We start from the raw sequence: 23,091 nt of genomic DNA, 5'->3' as shown, positions 1-23,091 counted from the left end.
CCCAAGCTGCTTTTCTATATGAATGGCTGGTCTTGGCTCATGCTTCACAACTTTCTAAATCCTCTCAAACAAGCAACAGCTGGCCTCAGTGAGCCTCAGGCCCAGCACTAGCACTACCCAGCTCAGATTCACAGCTTGGCCTCACCTGTGAATCTCCAACCCAGCACAAATAGCAGTTATCTTAGATTGCTTTAGAGCTCAGACAGGGTGGCCCCAGGCAAAACACAGGTGGGAGCTGACTTTGGCCTGCACTACCTGGGAAACCTCATGGCCAGCATACCCAGTGGACAGCTACAGACCACGTTGGAGCATCAGCACCCTGCCTCTGCACAGCTGACCCTTTATGTAGGGTGGAGGTTGGTGATTAGTGGTCATAGCCAGTCCTTGCTGCTGACTGGCCTGGGTAAATCCCTCCCACTGATTTCCAACAGCAACCAAGGCTCAACTACAGGAGAAGGGTGTACTCAGCCCACATGAAGGGCACACCTCGAGTACCCAAATTGGGTGATTAGGGAGGCTGTGCTACTAGACCCTACAGGACACCTACTACATTAAGCCACACTACCAAGACACAGAGTCAAAAACAGACCTACCTAATACATAGAAACAAACACAGGCAGACTGTCAAAACTGGGAGACAAAGAATCATGGCCCAAATGAAACAGCAGATCAAAACTCCAGAAAAAGAGCTAAATGAAATGGAGATAAGCAATCTATAAGATGCAGAGTTCAAAACACTGGTTATAAGGATGCTCAAGGAACTGAACAGTATAAAAAAGATCCAGGCAGAAACAAAGGATACACTAATTGAAATGAAGAACAATTTACAGGTAAACAAATGTGGATGAAGCCTAGAATAAAATCAGTGATTTGGAACATAAGGAAACAGAAAGGCAACCAATGAAAACAACAAAAAGAAAAAAGAATCTACCTGGCTTGTGTGGCTCAGTGGATTGAGTGCCAGCCTGCGAACCAAAAGGTTGCTGGTTTGATTCCCAGTTCAGGGTCCATGCCTGGGTTGCAGGTGTGGTCCCCAGTAGGGGACGCATGAGAGACAACCATACACTGATGTTTCTTCCCCTTTCTTTCTTTTTTTTTCCATGCTCCTCTTTAAAAATAAATGAATAAAATCTTTTAAAAAATACAATAAAAAGTCTCAAGTATTTAAAAAAAGAATCCAAAAAAATGAGGACAGTATAAGCAACCTTTGGGACAACTTCAAGAGGTCCAACATTCCCATCTTAGGGGTGCCAGAAAGAAAACTGAAGGACCAGGAAATTGGAAACCTATTTGAAAAAAATAATGAAAGAAAACTTCCCTAATTTGGTGAAGGAAATAAACATGCAGGTCCAGGAAGCACAGAGAGTCCCAAACAAGATGGATGCAAAGAGACTCACTCCAAGATACATCAGAATTAAAATTTCAAAGGTGAAAAATAAAGAGAGAATCTTAAAAGCAGCAAGAGAAAAGAAATTAGTTACCTACAGGGGAGTTCTCATAAGACTGCTAATTTCTCAAAAGAAAGTTTGTAGGCAAGAAGGTATGGGCAAGATATATTCAAAGTCATGAAAAGCAGGGACCTACAGCCAAGATTGCTCTATCCAGCAAAGCTATCGTTTAGAATCAAAGGACAGATGAAGAGCTTCCCAGACAAGAAAAAAGGAAAAGAGTTCATCATCATCAAGCCATTATTATATGAAATGTTGACAGGACTTAAGAAAATGAAGATCAAAACTATGAATAATAAATGGCAATAAATACATATCTATCAACAATTGAATCTAAAAAACAAACTAAGCAAACAAGAACAGAGACAGAATCATGGATAGATAGGGTGAACATTTTGATGGCTGCCAGGTGGGAGGAGGATGTGGGGGAATGGGTGAAGAGGTGAGGGAATTAAGAATCTTAAATAGGTAGTTACAGAATAGCCTTGGGGATGTAAAGTATGGTATAGGAAATGGGGTAGCCAAAGAACTTATATGCATGACCCATGGCCTTGAACAATGGTGGGGGACTGCCTGAGGGAGTGGGGTTGCTGGGTGGAGGGGGGCCAAGGGAGAACAATCAGGACAACTGTAGTAGCATAATGAATAAAATATAATTTTTTAAAAAAGTCAGTTGTTGCCATGATCACTTGACTAGACAGTCCTGCAAACACTATTTGGAATCTTGCATATGTTTTAAGTTGTTGCTGCACTTGTGTACATCTCCAAAAGCATGTATTTGTATGGCAGGAGTTATGAGACACTTTTTTAACCAGCAAAGCTTAAGCAGCATAGCTCATCAAGTGCATAATGCTTGAAAAATGGATACTTGAAGTATTCTAATCAGATATGTTGTTTCTTTGACTTTGAAATGGTTACCTTGGGACAAGGACACAGCAGTTACCAAAGAGTGACTTTTTAATAATCTGTGTTTTTAATAGATCTCTCACTTAGGTTAATTCAAGATGACCCTGTCCCACTTAGGGTCATTATTAATAGCTCCATCTGCCTTATTCAAGTAAGAGTCACTTGAGCCTCATGTGAAGAGTATCTTCTGTTCCGATTTTCCTCAGATATTCATCAAACACCTGCTCTATACCAGGTACTTCCTTGAGTGTGGGGGTTACCAAAATGAAGACAGTTCCTGTACTTCGGTCATTTGAGACCTCACTGCCTCACGCCAGTATTTCTGTATTCTTGTATTCTGTATCCTCCTATGGGGAGGTTTGGGAGTTTCCTTACCTCCCAAGGGGGTTTCAGAGACCTCCTCATCAAGGGTGGGGAGGGATGACTGACACTGTGGGCCATGAAAGAAATGGCACCTGGATTTGCCTGGGTCAGTCAGGAAAGATTTGGAGAAGTAAAGAAGAAAGGAAGATTTATAGGCAGATAGGCAGTGACAGAGCATTTCAGGTGAGAGAATGCAAATTCATGTAGCAGTGTTGGTGGATGAAACATATTTATAACAACTTTACTGAGATGTAATTTATGTACAACAAACTGCTGTCATTAAAAATATGCAATACGCCCTGGCTGGTGTGGCTCAGTGGACTGAGGGCCCACCTGTGAACCAAAGGGCACTGGTTCAGTTCCCAGTCAGGGCACATGCCTGGGTTGCCCCCTAGTGGGGGGCATGTGAAAGGCAACCAATGGGTATTTCACATATTGATGTTTCTCTCCCTCTCTTTCTCCCGCCCCCTGAAAATAAATAAATAAAATATTTTAAAAAGTCCAACAATATTTTTAAAAATATAAAATAAAATATGCATTATGGCCCTGACTGTCATGGCTCAGTTAGTTGAGCATTGCCCCACAAGGTGACAAAGGGTCACCAGTTCAATTCCCAGTCTGGGCACATGCCTGGGCTGCAGCTGGTCCCTAGTTGGGGCGTGTGCAAGAGACAACCAATTGATTGATGTTTCTCTTGCACATTAATGTTTCTCTCCCTCTCTTTCTTCCTCCCTTACTCTCTCTCTAAAAATAAATAAATAAAATCTTTAAAAAAAACCCCACTATTCATTACATTTTGGCTTTTTTGGTTAGTAAGATGCACCAGGCAGCCTCAACTGTTCTTATGTCTCAGCCCATCTGGTACTTAACAGAGTCCCTTGCACTGGACTATCAAGTCCAGGTGTCCTGCCTTCTCCCCATAGGAGGACACATCATGTGCTAGGAAGGAACCACAGAGGCAAAAAGGAGCCATTGGAGAATTGTGACTGAGCAGGTGATTTATATGTTAGATTTATACATTAGAAAAATCACTCTTGGGACTTAAAAGTGATGAGGATTGACCTAGAGCAGTTGTGGTGGGAGGAGAGGAGGGCAAAGCACTTAGAACCTAGAAGCAGAATTGACAGGCTGGGATATGCTGGATGGGCATGGGGTCAATGAGAGAAGGGGAGGAATCAGACATCCATAACCTAGCTGTAGCTTATTTGGGCAGGGAGAGTAGATTTGGAGGAACAGTGTTTCGTTTTAGATGTGTTGGGTGGGACAAAGGGAAGAGATGTCCAATAGTTGGGCCTGTGTGTCCAGAGGTCTGGGCTGAACATTTGAGGATCATCAGTGTTTGGATGACATTTCACTTAAGAAAATTTGTTCAGCCCTGGCTGATGTGGCTCAGTGGATTGAGCACTGGCCTGTAGACCGAAAGGTGGCAAGTTCGGTTCCCAGTCAGGGCACATGCCTGGGTTGTGGGCTGGATTCCCAGGGTTGGGGGTATGTGCAAGAGGTAACTATTGATATTTTTCTTGTACATCTTGTTTCTCTTCCTCTCTTCTTCCTTTCTTTCCCCTTTCTCTAAAAATAAATAAATAAAATACGTAAAAAAAGAAAACGTGTTCAGAACTTTCCAGCATGCAAGCAGCAGTGCTAGGAAGGCGGTCTCTGACCCTAGACCAGCCTAGGTCCTCTTGACTTGGGCTCCTCACCCCCAACCTGTACTAGATTCTTTTTTACTCAAAATATTCACCACGCATGGAAATTATTTAGTAATTATTTCTCTCTCCCACAAGGCTGTCCACTTTGTGGGACTGGAAGCAAGCTTCATTCACCAGAGCAGGGCATCTGGTAGAGACTTCTTCACTTGTCAGTGGAATGCCGCCCTGACCACCCACAACTGGGAACCTTTCTAGAGAAAGGGAGTGTGAGGCACAGGAACGCCACCGTGCAGTGCCCAGAGCCCCAATGTCAGAGCCCCCACGGCATGTGTGGGGACCCAGCGGAGAAAGTAATAGAAGGTTTTGCAGAGTTGATATGAGCCAGGCCTTAAAAGGTAAGGACAAATTCTCAAATCAGACAGGGAGGGGAGAGCCTTCTAGGCCTGGGGGTACAACCTATGATCAGAATAAAGGCAGGACTTTAGAAGGATGAGGACTGGCAGGGAGTGAGAACGAGGAGTAACTGGGGACAGCGGAGGCATACACTCCTGTAAGAAGTTGGGACTTTATTATTTATGCTACAGAAAGCTAATGGGGGGTTTTAAGCAGGACAGCAATATGACCTGGTTACATTTTTAGATTTTAGAATCTCTGGGGAAAGAGTAGGGAGTGTGGGAACTACCCCGCCCCCACCACCACACACACACACCCCAGTGCAAAATGCCTTTTTAGCAGGCATGCAGGTGACTCTTATGCAGGCCCGCCAAAGACCTGTCTGGGAAAACGGTGTGCATGAGGAGCTGGAGTAAGTTAAGGCTATTGGTAAAGGAAGGGCCTTGGGAGGCAGAGACAGTGAGAGCTGGGAAGGGCCACCCCAGCTGGGCGACTAAAGGAGTCTTTAGAGCCTTCTTCTGTGGGATCTGAAATTCAGGGTCTCAAAGATCCCAGAGCGACGGAGATGATAACCCACACGCAGCCTGGCAGTCCCACCCTGTGCCTGAGCTGCCGGCCGGATGTGGGCAGGAAGCTTTGGGGACACAGTCACGCCAACGTGCGGGCAGCAGAGTCCTGCCTTCCTTAGAGACTGGATCTGGCCACAGCCCCCAGGAGGTGTTGGCAGGAGCTCATTGGACACATTAGGGGCCTTCTTTTACAAGTCAACTCTGATGACCTGGAGGATGACTTGAGAGCCACGTTCTGGCCGGCAATGGTAAACACATCAGCCCTGAACTGATGGGAAAGGTACAAGGATGTCATCTGAGTGGAAAGTCTGTACAGACAAATGTGAACAGACTCTGTGGACTCGTAAGGATAATATTTTCTGTGGACATATATAGACAGATAAGCAAAACCCCAAGGGAGGAAAAACTTCTATTAAAATAAAACTAAACATCCCCCACAGCTTTATCCTCCTTTGCTCACTGGGGTTTCTTTATTTCACTTAGAGATGGAAGTAGTTCAGTGTCTTAAGAGATGCTGATTAAAGTTAAACAAAGAGAATTTCCCTTTCTCCTTCCTTCCTTCCTTCCTTCCTTCCTTCCTTCCTTCCTTTTTTCTTTTCATTTCCTTCCTTCCTCCCTATCTACATCTCTGTCTCTGTCCTGAATATTCCAGCCATAAGCATAGATCTTTGTGTATGCCTGCAGTTAATGGTACTTTGAATAACTACTGACGCTGTGCCCTCGGGGCCCTTTGAGGAAGAAGCCCTCCTCATTGGCCGGTGAGGATGCTGTGCATGCAGCCTCCACTCTAATGCTCAGTAGGACTGTCTGGGGTCCCAGTCACCTTCTCCACCCCAGCACGCTGCGACCCTCGCCCCTGGAGTGGCAGTTGGCACCTGTCCGTGCTCTGTGTCGGGGTCTGGAGCTGACAGCTGTGGGAGCGTACGAAGGTACCTGGTGGTTTCTCAGGAGAAACACAGTGAGTGGAGTGTGTGCAATCAGTTTCCTGGGGTCGCTAGAGCTGAGTGATGGGGCTGCCGTCACAGTGGCAGTGTTTCTGGAGAGCTGTCTATGCTTGGGCCCCGGGGCATCATGACAGAGTGGTGTGCGGGTTGGGCATGAATTTTCTCCTTTGCAGGATCTGGGGTGGAAAAGGTCCTGTCCTGAAGCAGCAGCTCGGGGGCCCTTCCCTTGCTGTGAGGGCCACCGGCAGGGGCGTCTGTGCCCATGCTGAGAGGCTTGTGGCAAATTGTATGTGGTGCCTTGACACAGCCCAACTTGTTTCTTTCTGTTCGTATCGAACTGGCTTCGAACAGGAGAAGGAAACAAATATTTCCTTTTATTCTCACAGACCCCTTCTCTAATAAAACAGAATTCCTGGAGGTGAAGCAGAAAATAATTCAGATGCAGGGGAGGGCAAAAGTAGACGTACACTTTTAATACAGATGAATAACACAATAATTAATCAGTTATAATGCAAGAATAAACGTGCATACTCACGACGTAAAGCTACTTTGCCCACCCCCATAGTCATTTAGGTCAAGGACCTACCTTGGCTTGACCCTCCTTACAAACTTCCCAGTCTGTGCTATGCTGATAAAGTCCAGGCAGACTAAGCTGACCCACAAAAGGCAGGTGACAGTCCCAGGGACTGGGGTGGGGTGGGGGCAGTGCAAGCTGTTGGGTGCTCGTTTGGCCTCTCACTCGGTATTTTTGTACCACTGAAATCTGGTTGGAACTGGTGAGAGGAGCTGGAGAGAGACCCAGAGGCCAGCAGTTCAGGCACGGAGTGGGAGCGGCCGTCACCCTCCGGGGAAGTGAAGGAGCTTAGCGCTCTGTTTATACAGACCTCAGTTTTGCCTCCTTATCCACCACCGGCTGGTTCCCCCTGAACGGAGAACTCTGTGAAACAGCAACCCCCACTTGTCTTTTGTTTTCCTCCTAATGAACACACATGGGACGCATGCCCGTGGGCACATCTGGGCCACAGGCTACAGCACAGGCACATCAGGCTGTGGTTGGCAGCAGGTCCCAGGGAAGCCCCACTGCCTTCTGTCCCACTCAGGAAACCTCCCTCCACAAGTAGTGTGAGACGTTACTCTGTGTCCCCAGCCCTGGGCATGGGACTCCAGCCTGTAATAGATGCCAAATAGATATTTACTGAGTGAAAGACAGCCTTGAGTCCACATTAATTTGTGCTTTTAAAAAGTCATTCATAAACTCTAGCATTGTAACTATTAGTTAGCTGTCAATCCCAATAAACCAGCAGGATTTTGTGATTGTGAATGAGGGTTGTATGGGTCGGTCAAAAGGAGTATTTGTTCACATTTTTATAGGCTCTTAAAGGGGTTTTAGCACTATGATTGACACAGCCAGGCACAAGCTTTATCAGCCCTGCCACTTGGCCGTCAGCACCATGTAGATAAACTCATAATGGTTCCCAGAGAAGAACTTGAAGAGGCTCTTATGCAGGAGACCTGGGGAGAGAGATTCTTAATGTTCCCTGATTACCAGAGATTCAGTCAGGGTTTAACCTGTACTGACAAGTGCTTAATTTAAAGATCTCATACAAATTAATAAGATGATTCTCTGTCAGACCCAAATTTGAGCTGTTTGTCACCACTGTTGGCCACTCTGAGAGCTGGAGTGGGGCCCAAATGGATCCAGCCCGCTCTGTCACCTGGGTCATCCCAGGGGAGGGAAGTGGCATTACATGAGGATTGATGGGCAGTTTTGCCTTGTCATTCAAATTTTTCTATTCTGGACAATTGTTTTTAATAAGGATTAAAACAAAATAAGGATTTATGTATCACTTTTAAGGATGGCCTTACATAGGCAGGCACATCTTAGTAAAAATTATATTTTTAAATTGTGGTGTAGAGATAGCCAACCAAATACAGTAATGATTCTCTCTCACCTGGCCTCCACACGTGTGGAAGGTTAGGAGGTGCTGAGGGTGGGTTGGAGGGCAGAGCAGGGAAGCAGAGAGCCCAAGTCGGCAGTGCAGCCATTCCCACAGAGCCGGCCTGTGCTGACGGGAGACTGTTAGGCATGGAGATGGTGGTTTAGAGAGTTAGGTCATCCAGATGATAAGCACATACATGATGAGTGAACAGGGAGAATTTCAGAAATATGAAGCAATACAGCAGAGACAATTTGAGCAGGAGTTACGTGTAGCCTTTGGTTACCAAGAGCACGAGAGAAGGAGCTAGAAAAGGGAGCCTTTCTGCCTGCCTGTACAAGACCCTACTTGGTGCAGTCTGGAGACACAATATTGCAGGTGCTCTCTGTGGACTCATGGGCATTTCCCAGCAATTTCAGGTATGCCAGTTAGACACAGTGAACTTTGGACTGATGATGTTTCAACCTCAAGATATAATTTCTTTTTCGCTTTAGACCTTGAATAAGATTTTCTTAATTTGAAAGCCCATACTTAGTACTTAATTCTAAATATGTTCATCTTGTTTTTTGAATAGGAAATTAAGGAAGTTGGTCTTAAGCTGGTTCTTAGATGCCTATATGATCGAATGAGTTTGCAAGATGTTTACATTCCAAAGTACTAAAATTTTCTCCACTGCTCTGAAAAATCTGAGATGCATCGTTACCACTATTTTATTAAATTATTATTTCCAAGTTGCTTTTACTCTTCCCCAAGTTGTTGGTAGGAAGAGCAACTTCTAAAACAACTGGTATTTTGTTCAATGTAGTTTATTTAAAGAGTGGAAAAGTATAAGAATATATATATATATATTTTTTATAAATCATGGTTTGTTTTTTTAAAGATTTTGTTTATTTATTTTTAGAGAGGGAAGGGAAGGAGATAGAGAGAGAGAGAAACATCAGTGTGTGGTTGCTGGGGGTTATGGCATGCAACCCAGGCATGTACCCTGGCTGGGAATCGAACCTGTGACACTTCGGTTCGCAGCCCGTGCTCAATCCATTGAGCTATGCCAGCCAGAAAAAAAAAGTATAAGAATATTAATGAACACCAAAATAATTGTGATCAGCCACGCACAGGAATAGGTATTCTGAGCAGCAATTCAGGAAGCTTGTCTGGGAGAGAAGCTCAGAACAACTCTCCCTATAAGGCAGACTTATCTCAAGCCAGGCCCCTTAGGCTCTGCTTTAGAGATAGGCCACTGTCTCCTTTGATGCTCTTGAATGTTTCACTCACTTCATCTCTCTAAAGAAGTCCGTCTTCATCTAGGGTAGGGAGAGTTTATTCACTCCTGGAGAAGGCTGTCACAACACTTTGACAACCAGCAGAAGTCAGTCAGCAACCTCACTGTCCCCATTCGGGAGGAGGACTCCGAGAGCTCCACCTCCCTTGCTTTCTTTGGGGAAACTAGATGATCCCCTCTGAAAACACACTGGAAAGGAGTATGCAGGTCAGCATAATAAAATACTAGCATGATGGCTGCATTAAGTATTAAATGCAATATAGTAAATGTAATAATTGTGCTTCTCTCCATATAGCTTCCAATTGTAAATTTAAGGTTCTTCTGAGAGAGAACTGAAAAATTAAGGCAAATGTGTCAATAAGGTATTTGTACTCATGAAAGCAGACTTCAGTTGGCTTTGGGGGGGAGGGGTTCGGGTTTTTGTTTGTTTTGGGCCAAAGGTATTTTAGGGACTCTGAAGAAAGGACCTGAAAATTATCATCCAGCCTGGTATTTATTTTGAAATATATGCTGACTTATAACTTTCAGAGCTGATCTGCCTAATCCCTGATCATTCCAGAATGAGTTTAGGAATTTGTGATCATTTCCTTTTTACTATTTGCATACGCCACTAACCAGCTAGCTTTAGAAGGATGAGCAGTCTCCTGTGCGGAAATAGAATTAGAACTTAGGGTCAACCTGAAATGTTCATCTTTATCAGTTAATCCTTCATGAACATTTGTGTATAAATGACATCAGAGAAGGTCCTTCAAGATAGATGGAGAAGACAGACTCCCTCCTGTAGTGCACATTTTAAAATAAAGATTCCAAATAGGGTAATTAAAAATGGTTATTATTTTATATTTTTATCTGTGTTTTGCATTAGGACTTTCATGGGTATTTGCTCAGTGTTGAGGGGAAGGGTCAATGTGTACAAATAAAATGAAGGATATGTGGCAAGATTGGGGACATGACCTTTTACCCTCCCCAGCCTGGGAAGCCCCAGGAAGGCTCTCAATCTTAGCAGTGTATGGACGCAGTTCAAACTCTCACCTCTGCATGCAGAATGGCGTGAGGGGCTAATGAATGGGTGCTCTCCCCTCACACAGATCCTCTTCCATAGTGGTTTTCCAAGTACGGGCTTAAGTAAGGTCAGAATGGGACATTCTGCACATTGCTCCCAAAGTCTCTAAACCCTTCTGAAGCGATGATGTTCATAGGTGACATCCTTCCACCAGAGGAGGGAACGAGGCTCCTGTGCCGGAGATCTAGATGGCTACCACTGGCTCAATATGTCTAAAAGCAGGACAGAATAGAAAACAAAGCGCAAGGGAGGCCCTCACTGCCCCCTGCTCTTCACTAGTAATCCCTTAAAAAGTAATTGCAGACCCAAACCTCTGGCCTCCAGCACATTTTCCACTTGATTAGAGGCCTTTGTGAGGTAGGGGAAGGACCTGCAGACTTGTATATTGTGCAGAGGCCTGAAATGTCCAGCTGGGATTTTTTTCCATCAAAAAGGGATTTTAGTAAAACCATTATCAGGGGCTTAAAGGAGAAAAGCTGTTGAGCTGCAAGTGAAGGGGTAGATTAGCATTAGCAGGCTTGTTTTAGGCACTAGTGGGAGGGTGGGAAGGTGTTTGCAGCCACTTGTACTCAAGTGCCTTAGTTTCCCCGCAAGTTATTGGCAGGTGCAGAAGTGCGAGTGGACACAGGCGTGGGAACAAATGGGCTTGAGAATGGTACACGGAGCTTCAGCTCGGGGCCATCAAGTGGAAGGCAACCCAGATCAGGGAGAATTGCAAGGTAACGCATGATACCTGCTTGGTGGTGTGCAAGAGGCCCAAGACTTGCTTCACTATGGGTCGTGTGCATCCACATCACCTGGAATCCCCCCACTACAACCCTCTCCATGCCCCTCTGCAGTCTCCACACATGGGGCAAAAGAAAATCAAGAACCCAGGAAGTGGCCATGCTGGTTACTGTCAAAGCAAATGGTTGCCCATATGGACACCTTTATTTTTGGGGGGGGGGTGGGACTAAGAGGACAGAGGAAGGTCAGGAAAGCAGCAGCAGTGGCTGCCGAGTGTGCAAAGGATTCTGGCCATGTGGACTTGTGATTGTGTGCCAGGGTGAGGCTCTGGGGAACGTCACCTAAAACAGAATCTCCTGTGTTCTTTCAAGGACAAGAGCTGTCAATTGTGTCTTCGTGGCCAGGATGGGTGTGGGGCTGGTGGGTGGTGTTGAGGCTGCTGGAGCCCACCTTGTGTGAGGGATGTCACCCAGCAGCCTGCCCCGGAAACACTTGCTTTCTGTTCCTCCGTGTAGACATGTCGTCTGTGCCTGTTCCCTGTGAAAATGGGGTAGTGGATCAAACACAGCATTCGCTGTGACGCCAGGAGTGCACTGGGGACCTGGTGGCTGAGGAGGGCAGAGCAGTGCAGCACCTGAGCAGGAAATTTGGTCTGTGGGGCCATCACCGATCACCCAGGCCCTCAGTCATAGGTTCACCACAGGCCAGCCTGGCGGTCTGGTTGAAATTTTTGTCTGAGGTCAGATTCAAACAACTAAAGAAAGAGGTAAAGAAAGAGGGCCCGTCTTCTTAAAGGCATGTGCTAGCCCAGAAAAGCTGTTCTTGGAGCAAATCAAAGAGTAACCCTTCTGGTTCATCCTGTGGACTACTTTTAGGAACTGCTGGTTGGTAATGGTTTCTCCAGCCACTTAATTTCATGCCGTGTCTTTGTCATTCTGGCTCCTCAGCCTGCCCAGTGCTTTTTCCCCCTCAGCTTTGTGTGGAGTGATAGATGCATGGTCTCCTTCTCTCTCCTGCCTCCTCTTTTCTTTATTTGGGTTGTGTTCCCTGAGTCTGTGCTTATTCGGTATAGTCACTAACAATGGCATAGTTCAGCAAGGGTGTCCATAAAGCACCCTGGGAGATTGTCTGCTTTTATAAGACCTTCATGAGTGGTGCCAGCAATGGTAATCTGCTTCTTGTCTGGGCCCTGAGTTCCAGAATCTCTCCCTTTCATTTCTCTCGTCCTGTAACCAAAAATGACTTTTGTGTCACTTAGCTAATGAGCTGTGCCTCATCCCGCTAATACAGCTTGTAGGAGCAGCCACAGGGGATTCCCACCTTCTACCTCCCCATTTGTATTCCACATTGGTACCAACTGTCCTTCAGATGCACACTTTGGTTCCCCAGGACAGGCTGCAGAGGGCAAGAGCCCCTGGGCCTTTCCTTGTTTTTTCTCAGAAGATCTCTAGAATTTTTCATCACAGACAATACTTTCTGATTTTTTTTTTTATGAACTAGTACTTTTGCTCTTGCTGTTAAAATTTCTATCTTCAGGTACGATTGTAAAACTTTCCCCCATTTGTTCTCTTCTGTTTCCCAAACATGGCAATCTAACAGGATTTGTGTGGGACAGTCTGTAAGAGAAAAGAGAAGCTGGTGTTTCATTCCCACCGCCACCCAAAGCAGAGCTGCCAGCTAAACCCGGACACTGAAGAGGTCATATCTGTTAACTTGCTCCAAAATCAAAGTGTTCAGCACCCAGGTTCCTTTGAGTAGTTTAACTGATACTTTAATATTCCGGTTCATCTTTTTGGTGACATGAAATTCCTCTTTTGTCAACTCTTAACACCCTGGAGAAATTATTTCTGGGGGTGTGGGGGGTGGGAGAGGGATGGGAGGTGACCAGAGGGCAATTGTGGCAGGGGAGGAAGGTGTGGTTCCTTTCCCAATGGAACTCACAGACAATGCTGCCACCTGCTGACAAAACATAGGGTTTGCAAACTTTGTGAATAAATAAATTTTCATTTTTTTTTTTCACTTTCCATCTTCCACATTGGGAAACAAATATCTAGAGTTTTGCATTAACTGTACATTTTCTTCCTTATAGTGGATCCTAAATCATCTTAATAACTTTGAGGTAAAGAAAAACACCAGGTGGGACTTACAGCTCCCTAATACTGATTAATAGCTGCATCACAGTGGGGAGCATGAATTGTGTGTGAGTGGGTCAAAAAGGTTTTTTTTTGTTTTGTTTTGAGGGGGAATGGGGAGGTTAAGGAACAATCCAGGAGACTAAACTGACTTTCCACCACTGACTCTCAATATAGTGTCTGGCCGCTGGGTCCTAACTTGCATGTACACGTTTTTATTTCTAAAGCGAGCAGTGAGGAGGCGGCTGTGTGCTGAGATCCTGCCGCGCTTCCTGTAGCTGGTTTCTGCAGTTCCTCTTGTGACTCCGCTGAAAACGAGGCCCGCGTGTGTGGGGAAAGGATAGGCCAGCTGCCTGCCTCTGGGTCCTGCTGTTCTGATTATTGCCATTTGACTCAGCGCACAATGGCAGGGCATCTGGCTCAAGTGCACAGACATCAGCTAGGGCTGGGAGAGCCAGTCATCCCCGTCACAGGCTCAGAAAATTTGAAGGCTCTCTTTTCTTTCTTCAACAGCAAGTTGCAAGCTTGATGAAGCTCCGGGGACCACAGAACCTGGCCATTCAGTTTTTCCTCGAACAGTATAAATCTGTGACTTTGAAGTGAACTAGAACTGGGAAATTGTCATTTTAACTTCATCATTTTCATGTTTTTTGCTTAAGTCGCACCTACTGGTTTTTTGGTGTGGGGGGGAGTTCACAGCAGTGGGCTTTTGAACTATGGAGCTAAGGTTTAACACACTGAAGTAAAAATGGAAGGCATCTAAGAACATTAAAAATTTGAGAGGTTTAACTATTGTAATTCCTCCATTACTTTACTTGTCTATCCAATTTTAGTGTTGATTATTTTTTACTAAAGATTCTATAGGAATGACAGGACTTTTTCTTTTTGGTTTCTCCCTGTTCAGAGACCATGTCTCAAAAAAGCAGACTGGAAGCAGGCAGCTCTTCTTCCACAACTGTGCACAAATGCTAGTTTGAGGTAAAGATTTACCTGGAAGGATGAACATTATGGATGCTTGTAGTAAACATTCATATTCTTTTTAGATGAGGAAAACAATGATCTCCAAGCCATACTAAGTAATTCCACACTACTTACTTTAAAAATTAATCTGGCCTCAAAGATCTATTTTCCCACACCCTGATTCCATGAACTTGGATCCATGATATGAGTCGTAATTATTGACAGACAGCTGTGTGCTGGGCCTGGCCCTTCTGGAGTGTGGATTACGTAAATTGAGGAGTAATAAATGTAAGGGATTGCCTGATATTAACAAAATAGACCCTTTTTCTTCTAGACAAGTGGGATTTGTGACTAAAACATCTGTGAAGTCTAGCCTTTTTATCCTTGCATGAAAATAGCTAGTGTTCCCACAACCTGATTCTACTTTATTAAAGGATTATGTGACAGACATTTGTAAATGTGTTAAGTGTGTGTAAGTTCTTAGGTTCAAGGCTATTACAAGCACAGACTTCCAGTATTTGTACTTCACATTACTATTTGTGACAAAGCAAGTGTTCTGGAAACTGGCTCATGTACTTTGAACATTAACAGATGAGATTTGACACTACTAGCTACTTGGGGACCTTATAGCCCATTTACCAACTTACTGGCTTTTTTGCTTGTTGAATAACCCAGTATATAATACTTGCAAAATATATCTTGAGTTTGCATAATTTAATGCTTATTAAATAGTGCCCTGGCTGGTGTGGCGCAGTGGATTGAGTGCAGGCCTTCGAACTGAAAGATCGCTGGTTCTATTCCCAGTCAGGGCACATGCCTGGACTGTGCACCAGGTCCCCAGTTGGGGGTGTGCAAGACGCAACCACACATTGGTGTTTCTCTCCCCCTTTTTCTCTCTCCTTTCCCCTCCCTCTAAAAATAAATAAAATCATTTTAAAAAAAAGAAATAGTAAATAACCTTCACCATTCCGAGTTTTTTTTTTTTTTTTACTCCCAAAGAAAGTATGCTCTGGTTAAGCACTTCTCTAAAGTGAGGGATCAGGGCAGTGCTTTGCAATGTCTCAAGGGAAGATCAAAGAGCTCCCTGCATGTTGGTCACTCTCTGACGTGGTCATTAAAGCCTGGAGCAGCCCTGGTTCTGAGGCTGACTTATCGTGTCACCTACGCAGGGTCTTTTCACCCTTGTCAAGCGTCTTTCTTCATTTATGAAACTTACATGTACAATATCTGCCAGATGTGGGAAAACAGGAATTTTGAGAAGGGAAACTGACCACTGTTAGGACTAAATTCTTCCAGGAAGCCACATTCACATCCCTGATGCTGTCTCACCTGGGTTTCTTTGCTGCTGGGGACCTCATAATCGAGACTCCTTTCTACTTGTCACAAATAAATCAAATGTTCAAGAATATGTGGCATTTTGTCTTTCAAAGTGGAAAAGTACTGAAATAATAAAAACTTGTCTTTATTTGGGGGGATGCTAAACATATCCAACTCCAGTGCTATGCAATTAAGATCCTGAGCTTCCTGTGTCAAGCACCCTAACTGGAAGACCTGGCTTTACAGAGTGCCAGTGTGCTGGGTTGGTGCGGGCAACCCCACCAGGCAGAATCAGAGCAATCCCTGCAATAGACTGAAACTGACTATTTAAGTTTATCAATTGTCTAGAAATATCCCTTTTCTATCCAAGACCTGAAAGTATATGGTCTGCCCTGCTGTGCACTTACCTTTGACAAGGTCTGAATTCTTAATAGTTGGCACTGATCCAAGTGTGAATGTCACATCTGTTTAACATTCACTTTTTCAAAAAATTTTGTTTGCTACCTAAGTAGCAAAAGTAGTGAGCAAATTTCGTTTGCTTTGAACAAGTCCATTGATAAAAATGAGATAAATGTGTGGCCTAAGCATCTGCTTAGGTTTGAATGTAGCTTTTCAATTTCAAATCCTGTTCAAAAGCTTTACCCATGACACACATTATTTAATCAAAAAGCTGCATCCCTTACTCCTCAGGGGTTCACAGTGGCACAAAATGTAGGTCTTGCCCTCTACTAAAGGGGTGGAATTAACTTTGTAAAATGTCTGAAGCAGGGAAGAGAAAGACCGCACAGGTCTGCTGCTGGAGGACTCAAAGCAGCCCCTTCCACAGCAGAGCATCTGAGGACAGAGGCCAGGGGCTCTCCCTTCAGGGTCTGGGAAGGGCTGGTTGTCAGAAGCTACAGGAGGTCTTGGTTTTGTTTCACAGATCTGATCTTTTACTCAAAAGGCTGTTATACTTTGGAAACACAGTGGTCCCTGGAGGCTACTACCATTACCCTTTTGAAAACATGAATTCAAATTCTCTAAGCCCGAAGTTGAAAGGGTTTTCACTTCTGTCCCAAGACCAGCATCTATCTAGTAACCACTGCAGAAAGCAGCAGGGTTTGGGGAAAGGCCAGGCCTCAATTTACATATCATATGTCCTTGATAAAGAAAGTTCTTACCTTTGGAAAGAAACTCCATTAAAAGGAACATTTGCTTTTTCAGACCCTTGTTTGATTAAAATCAAAGAATAGGATCAGCATGAGTTTCCTTAACTATTTAAGGATGTACGTTAGACAAGCATCCTTGTCGCTGCTGCCAAATGTGGAATCAATCAAGTGGGACCTCCCCTTCCTCAGGGCTGAGGAATTCAGCAGGAAGGAGTCCACAGCAGGGAGAATTACGCAGCAAAGCTCAGCTCTCTTAGCTAGAGGCTGACCTTGGTCCTCAGGGGCTGAGAAACTATCTGAACCCCACAGTTGCATTTGTAAATAATCTTTTCAGTACAGACCTTGAAGGGCTACTGCCCAATGAGGAAAGAAAGGCATGTGGAGCCCTGTCTTTAACTTCAGCCCAAAGAGTTTCTCTTGAGGTTCATTACTTTTAGATGATAAAGTTTACAGACTTCCTGTTTTGGTTTTTCAGTTCTGAAGTTTCAGCAAATACCTGAACTAGATTTTTTTGGTATTCTAAAAGTTGCCCTTAAGTGACTTTAAAGTTTTGTACCACCCACAAACTATGTATCTACTCATTCTCTTTAGTACTTCTATTCTTTAAAAGCATTTTCCACGTTTGTAGGTATGGTGGAGGTTGAACGTGCCCCCGTGCCCTTTAAAGTACAGCCCCCTGCAGCACAACCTCCTCCACACTTTTTAAAACAGCTTCCACTCCTGGGAGGTTGCCTTCCTGGAAGCTAAGGTGTGATGAGTAACGTAGCCTCATAGAGCAAAAAGGGAGCTAAACTTCAGAAATGGACCTGATTTGAGTTCTGACTCCCCTCAGCTAGTGGTGGGGGCAACTTAAGGGGAGCAATATGCTGTATCTGGAAAACAAGATACCTGTTTCAGCAGGTTGCTTTAAGGATTAAAGGTGACATTTACAAGTACCATGCAAAGCACACCTATTCCTTTCCTTCTATGCAAAAAGGTTGAGAGATAAGAAGTTAACCTTGACCGATGAAAGTAAGTGGTTTATTTACCTTTTCCAGAGATGCTCCAGATATGCCCAGGTCAGGATGAGGACACTAGGCCCATGATCTTTAACTTTCAAAACACTAATTTACCAGCCTTTAGTTAAGGTTGTATTTCACCTTTAAAGTAAAAACCAAACAGAGAGAAGCATAAAAGCCTTCCAGTTATAGTTGGATTATTTTGTGTATTAAAATGAAGACTGACCTCGGAGCCTAGGACTTAAGAGGTGCTCAAATTTTTATCAACTGAATCTCAACAGCCAGGCAGTCTCCTGGAAGAAGAAAAAACAGTCTAAGAACGTAGTTTGTGTAACCTTCATGCGTAGTAGTGTCAAATGCTGAATTAGAAAGCTGACCCTAATTCAAAGTCCCTACTTCTGAATAGGGTTCACACATTTTCCCCTAGGCGATAAGTACTGTAACCTAAGAGGGAAGAAAGAGATCCACACCTTCCCTAAAGAAAAGGAAGATGGATCTAGTGTCAGGCTCAATTAGACCCAATTATGATAGCTCTCCAAAAAGGAACAATGTAGCTTTTGTGATATGCTCAAGCAGAAAGCTTGGGATATTGTACAAAAGAATCTTATCCTCAGAGAAACCTCAGTTCTAGCTCTCTTCTTGGAAAGAGGTGCCAATCCAGGGAAGTATTATAATACTCTTTATCACCTGTTGCTAGGATCAGTATTTTTCATTTAAAAAAACAAAAATCTCGGAAGCAGCTATGAAAGACCTGTGTGAACTCAGGAATATGAATTACTTCACTGTTTGAGCAGTTTTACTCTTTCTTCCAAAGCCTAACCACAGGGTGCCAGATTTTTTAGTTATTGTCTATCAAAGGGAATGCTTTGCTAGAATTGTTGGTATTCATTTATCTGCCCTGAATTTCAGGCTAAGAACCATCACCCTCCGAGTTGGAAGTGCTTAAAATGCAAATGTTCAAGAACTCCTGGCCAACCTCCCCATCCCCCAGAAAGTGCTCAAACACAGCCAGGCCTGGAGGAGAATGTTAAAAAGAGGGGTTGGACTGCCCTCCTCCTCTCCACTAGGACCCTCCCTCACAGGAAGATCCAGTATGCATGACTGAGCCAGCCGGCCGGGAGCAAGGACAGCCCTCTTTCAACTTTTCTGAACAATGACTTCAGTTCCCTCTAGCCTTCACCATTTCACATCCTCCCCACACCCACTCAGAGTGGAAAGAAACGGCATCTTTCTCCCCTGCTTCCATATCTCATGACTTGTTTTTTAAACATTACCCCTAGATGTCATTTCCACCCAAAGAAAAATTGACTACCCTGGGGAAATTGTGACTCTTACAAATCTGGTTTTTAAAAAAAGCTTCATTTTGTTCAATTCCTTTAAATTTCCTTTTTTTTTTTGATAGTTGAAAACCAAAAATTACAGGAATCTCCTATCTAGCCACATTTCTAGCAACAAAACATTTGGTAGTAAGCCTTGCACAGAATGAATCTTAAACTGTGAGCACACGCACAGCACGCAGGGTGCAGGCAGCCCATCTCCTCTCTCTGCAAGGCGCACGGGAAGCACCTCCGACTTGGGTACACACCCAAACACATTCTGCATTCAAAATAATTCACAGATAACAAGGTTTGGCTTGTTTGTTTGTTTTTTTTTTCAAAAACATACTTCATATTTCCTCTTTTATTATATAAATATCAGTTTAACCTTTTACTGTAAGAATATAAACGTTTTAAGAGGATCTTTGTTATTATTTATACAAATTCACAAACAGTACAATTAATTGATAAAGGTCTCTGGGTTTCTTTAACTCCATGGTCTCGAATGTTGCTGTGGAGGATTCTAAAACAAAAAATAAACAAAAAAATCCAACAAAAATATACATCCTACTGAAAAGCGATTTTTTTAAAGCCACAAGTCCCAACCCCCACCAAAATAAAGTCATCTACTCCTCCATTTAGAAACAACTTTTTAAAACCCACAAATTCCCATTTTATTAACAGAACAGAGATAAGACATGAATTTCCGTCTCCTCCCCTTCACATTACAGCCCCAGGGGCTCTGGAGGCCAACTCTGCTCCTCTGCTTCCAACAGGAAGCCTCACTGTGTGACCTTTTTTGTGGGGAAAGTTGGAAGAGGGTGTGGGTAGGGCAAATTTGCATATATAATAATAATTTTCAAGACAATCTGCATCTCAAACAAACAAACAAACAAACAAAACACTTCCAACTCATTTCTCCCACGCATTTGTGCTATAAATTAAGTCAAGATTTAGGAACATGGTTGGGCCCTCAAATCCCAATGGACAAGGAGAAAAATACAGCCAAAATGTGGACGCAGGACATACTCCATGGACAGGGTTGGGGAAGAAGCCAAAATAAAAAAGACGTACAAACCCAATGGGCATCTTTCCAGTCTAGGCACAAAAATGTTTTAGTCTCAAAATATCTCTCTTGTAGAATTCCAGGGCTTCAGAGAAAAAAGTAAACTAAAACGAGGTAGCCAGACATATGTATATATATATAAATATAGTATTTATATATATATAATATATATAGAATATATTCAGCAGAAAAAAAGAACCATGATTCCAAATTTCTTCACAAAAAGAAAAACGATAAAAATGAAATGAGCATGAGTTAGCAGAGTACTGTAAAAAGAGAAATGATGAGAAGAGACTGGGATTAGTTACGAAGTGGAAGAAGGGTGAAAAGGCCGTTGTAGTTGGGTTTGCTTTCATACATTTCAAAATAAAAACCAGATCACAGTATTCAAATGAAAGCTTAAGTGAAGGCAGACATTTTCCTCAACTCCCCAGGGCTGAAAGGACTAGTTACTTCCCACCCCCACCCCCATTTTCAAATGCAACACAGTGGGGATACAGTAGCTCAATCGGCCCCTCCACTCCCCAGTGGAGAGAAGTGGATGGGTAAGTAGCCCAGTCCCTCTCCCCATCCTCAGGGAAAAGAGATGGGAGTACCTCAGGGGTAGCAGAGGAACCCCAGAAGCAATGAATGGACATGTAGTGGGCAGGGGTGCTAGAGGAGGGAGGAGAAAATGAGCCTGAGGCTCCATATCACTGTCCCATCTCATCCACTGCAGTGATCTACGGATACGTGTGCATGTGGAGTGAGAGGGGAGGGAGGATGGTGGTGACAGGAGGATGAACAGGGCGGGGCAAGGGGAGTTGGTGCTGCCTCCCTCACCTGACCTTCTCACTGTCCGTCATCTGCCAGAGTCCCAAGTTGAGTACCTTGAGGCAGGGCAGCTGTGTGATGCGCTCCAGGCCGCGCTTGGTGATTCGGGTACAGCCATACAGGTCTATGCCGGTGAGCTGGCTCAGGTGTTCAGCAATCAGCTCCAGGCCCTTGTCGGTGATGCGCACACACTGCCCAATGTTGAGCGTGCGCAGCCCATGCATTTGCCGCACCATGCGGTTGATGCCATCATCGCTGATGTGGCAGGAGCAGAGGGAGAGAGACTTGAGGCCATCCAGCCCCTGCGCTATGTAAGCCAGACTCTGGTCCCCTACTTTGTCACAGAAGGACACATCCAGCCCCGAGAGGCGCAGGCTGCCCATAGCCAGATGCATGATGCCCGTGTCACTAATGTTGTCGCAGGAACGCAGGTTAAGGCTGCGGAGGCTGCCCATGTGCGACAGGTGCAAGAGGCCAGCGTCCGAGATGCCTCCGCAGAAGCTGAGGTTGAGGAGCCTCAGGCCCGTCAGCCCCCGAGAGATGTGCTTTAAAGAAAGATCGGTGAGCTTCTGGCAGTCCTGCAGCGTGAGCTGCTCCAGGCCCAGGCAGCCCTCTGCCGCGCTGCGCGTCATGCCGGCCAGGTGCCCGATGCCCACATCCGAGAGGTGGCGGCAGCTGCGAAGATTAAGGCTCTTGAGGCGCTGCAGGCCCCAGGCGATGAGCAGGAGTCCGGTGTTGGTGATGTTGCTGCAGCCCCCCAGCTCCAGCACCTCCAGGCCCTTGAGGTACTGGGCTATGCGGCCCAGGCTGCTGTCGGTGATCTGCTTGCAGAGGCTGAGGTTGAGAGCCCGCAGGGAGCTGATCTCTTGCACAAACGCGTGGCCCAGTCCGTTGTCGGTGAGGTTGTAGCAGCCGCTCAGGTTGAGACTCTCGATGTTGGCCATGCCCTGGATCACGTAGCTGAGGCTGCGACGGAGGCTCAGGATCTGCACCCGGCGGATGCCCCGGGCCTGCAGGCTGGGGAACAGCGACGGGTTGGCCCGGCGCAGGTGCAGCTTGGCCTCCACCCCCCGCCACACCGACTTGTGGTAGGCGGCGTCCCGCCAGGCCGTGCACACCTGCGCCGCGCGCCCCTTGTCCCGGACGTCCAGGTAGCCGAAGATCATAGCCAGTAGCTCGGGGAACAAGCATGAGATGTGGGTCTCCATCTTCCTCCTCCCCCCTCCGCGGAGCCGGGGGGAGGAGGCGACGAGAGCAGTTGGCTCTGGCCGCCGCCGCCTGGGGCCCAACGGACGGCCCCTCCCCGCCTTCCGGCTCCGGCCTCCGCCGCCGCTCCTCCTCCTGGTCCGTCCGTCCTTCCTTCCTTCCTGCCGGCTTCACCTCCCTTCCCTTCCCTCCCCCCGCCCCGGGCTCCGCTCGGTCCTCACATCCCGGGCGGGGTAGGTGCCCTTCACTCACTCCCGAGCCGGCCGGGCCGCCGCCGCCGCCTGGGGTCTAACCACGCCGCCCTCGGGCCGCGCCACTCCGCCCGCGCCGCCGCCGCTCCCACGCCCCCTGCCGCATCCTCCGCTTCCTGCCACTGCCACTGCCACTGCCACAGCCGCCGCCGCTCCAGGCCGGCGGGCCGCGAAGGGCCCCGGGGGCTGCGCGCACCGGTTCCGGGTGCCGTAGAGGCTTCCTGCTGCCTTTGTCTCTCGCCCGCTTTTCAAACCTCCCAGCCCGGGCCGCCCGCACTCCGCCGTCCAGGCGGGGGGACCAGGAGGCCACTTCGGGCCACCGGGCGTACGTTTCTAACCCCGCGCCGACCGTAGGCAGTTGAGAGCTGCCAGCCGGGTGCGGAAGACGCGGCGGCCGGGAGGCCTGAAAGCGGCTCGGCGTAGACCCCGGGGCGAGCAGGCGGGCCGCGCGGTTGGTAGCGTCCAGGATGTACCCTCGGCTCCGAGGCTCCTTAGCGAGGCCCTCCTCCCTTCGCGCTCCCCCCCCCTCGCGCGCTGCACAGTGGTACAAACCTACGCTGCCGGAACTGTCGGAGCCGTTACCCTGGAAACCGAGTTCTGCCTCTTC

At 46.1% G+C, this 23,091-nt stretch overlaps 2 protein-coding genes across 2 annotated transcripts in view; one reads left to right on the top strand and one right to left on the bottom strand.

The window, feature by feature from the left end:
• WNT5B (Wnt family member 5B) overlaps nucleotides 1-23,091 on the top strand; it is a 126,053-nt gene that overhangs the window by 37,862 nt on the left and 65,100 nt on the right. The window lies entirely within an intron of this gene.
• Nucleotides 19,464-22,887, bottom strand: FBXL14 (F-box and leucine rich repeat protein 14). Its single transcript, XM_036018477.1, has one exon. It carries the CDS (start codon nucleotides 22,233-22,235, stop codon nucleotides 21,033-21,035), a length of 1,203 nt encoding a protein of 400 aa, XP_035874370.1. The 5' UTR covers nucleotides 22,236-22,887; the 3' UTR covers nucleotides 19,464-21,032.

The sequence above is a fragment of the Phyllostomus discolor genome, chromosome 2 (assembly GCF_004126475.2).
Source record: "Phyllostomus discolor isolate MPI-MPIP mPhyDis1 chromosome 2, mPhyDis1.pri.v3, whole genome shotgun sequence".
Lineage (NCBI taxonomy): Eukaryota > Metazoa > Chordata > Mammalia > Chiroptera > Phyllostomidae > Phyllostomus > Phyllostomus discolor.
Note: the sequence above shows the minus strand (reverse complement) of the source record. Positions and strands in the feature narration are given on the sequence as shown.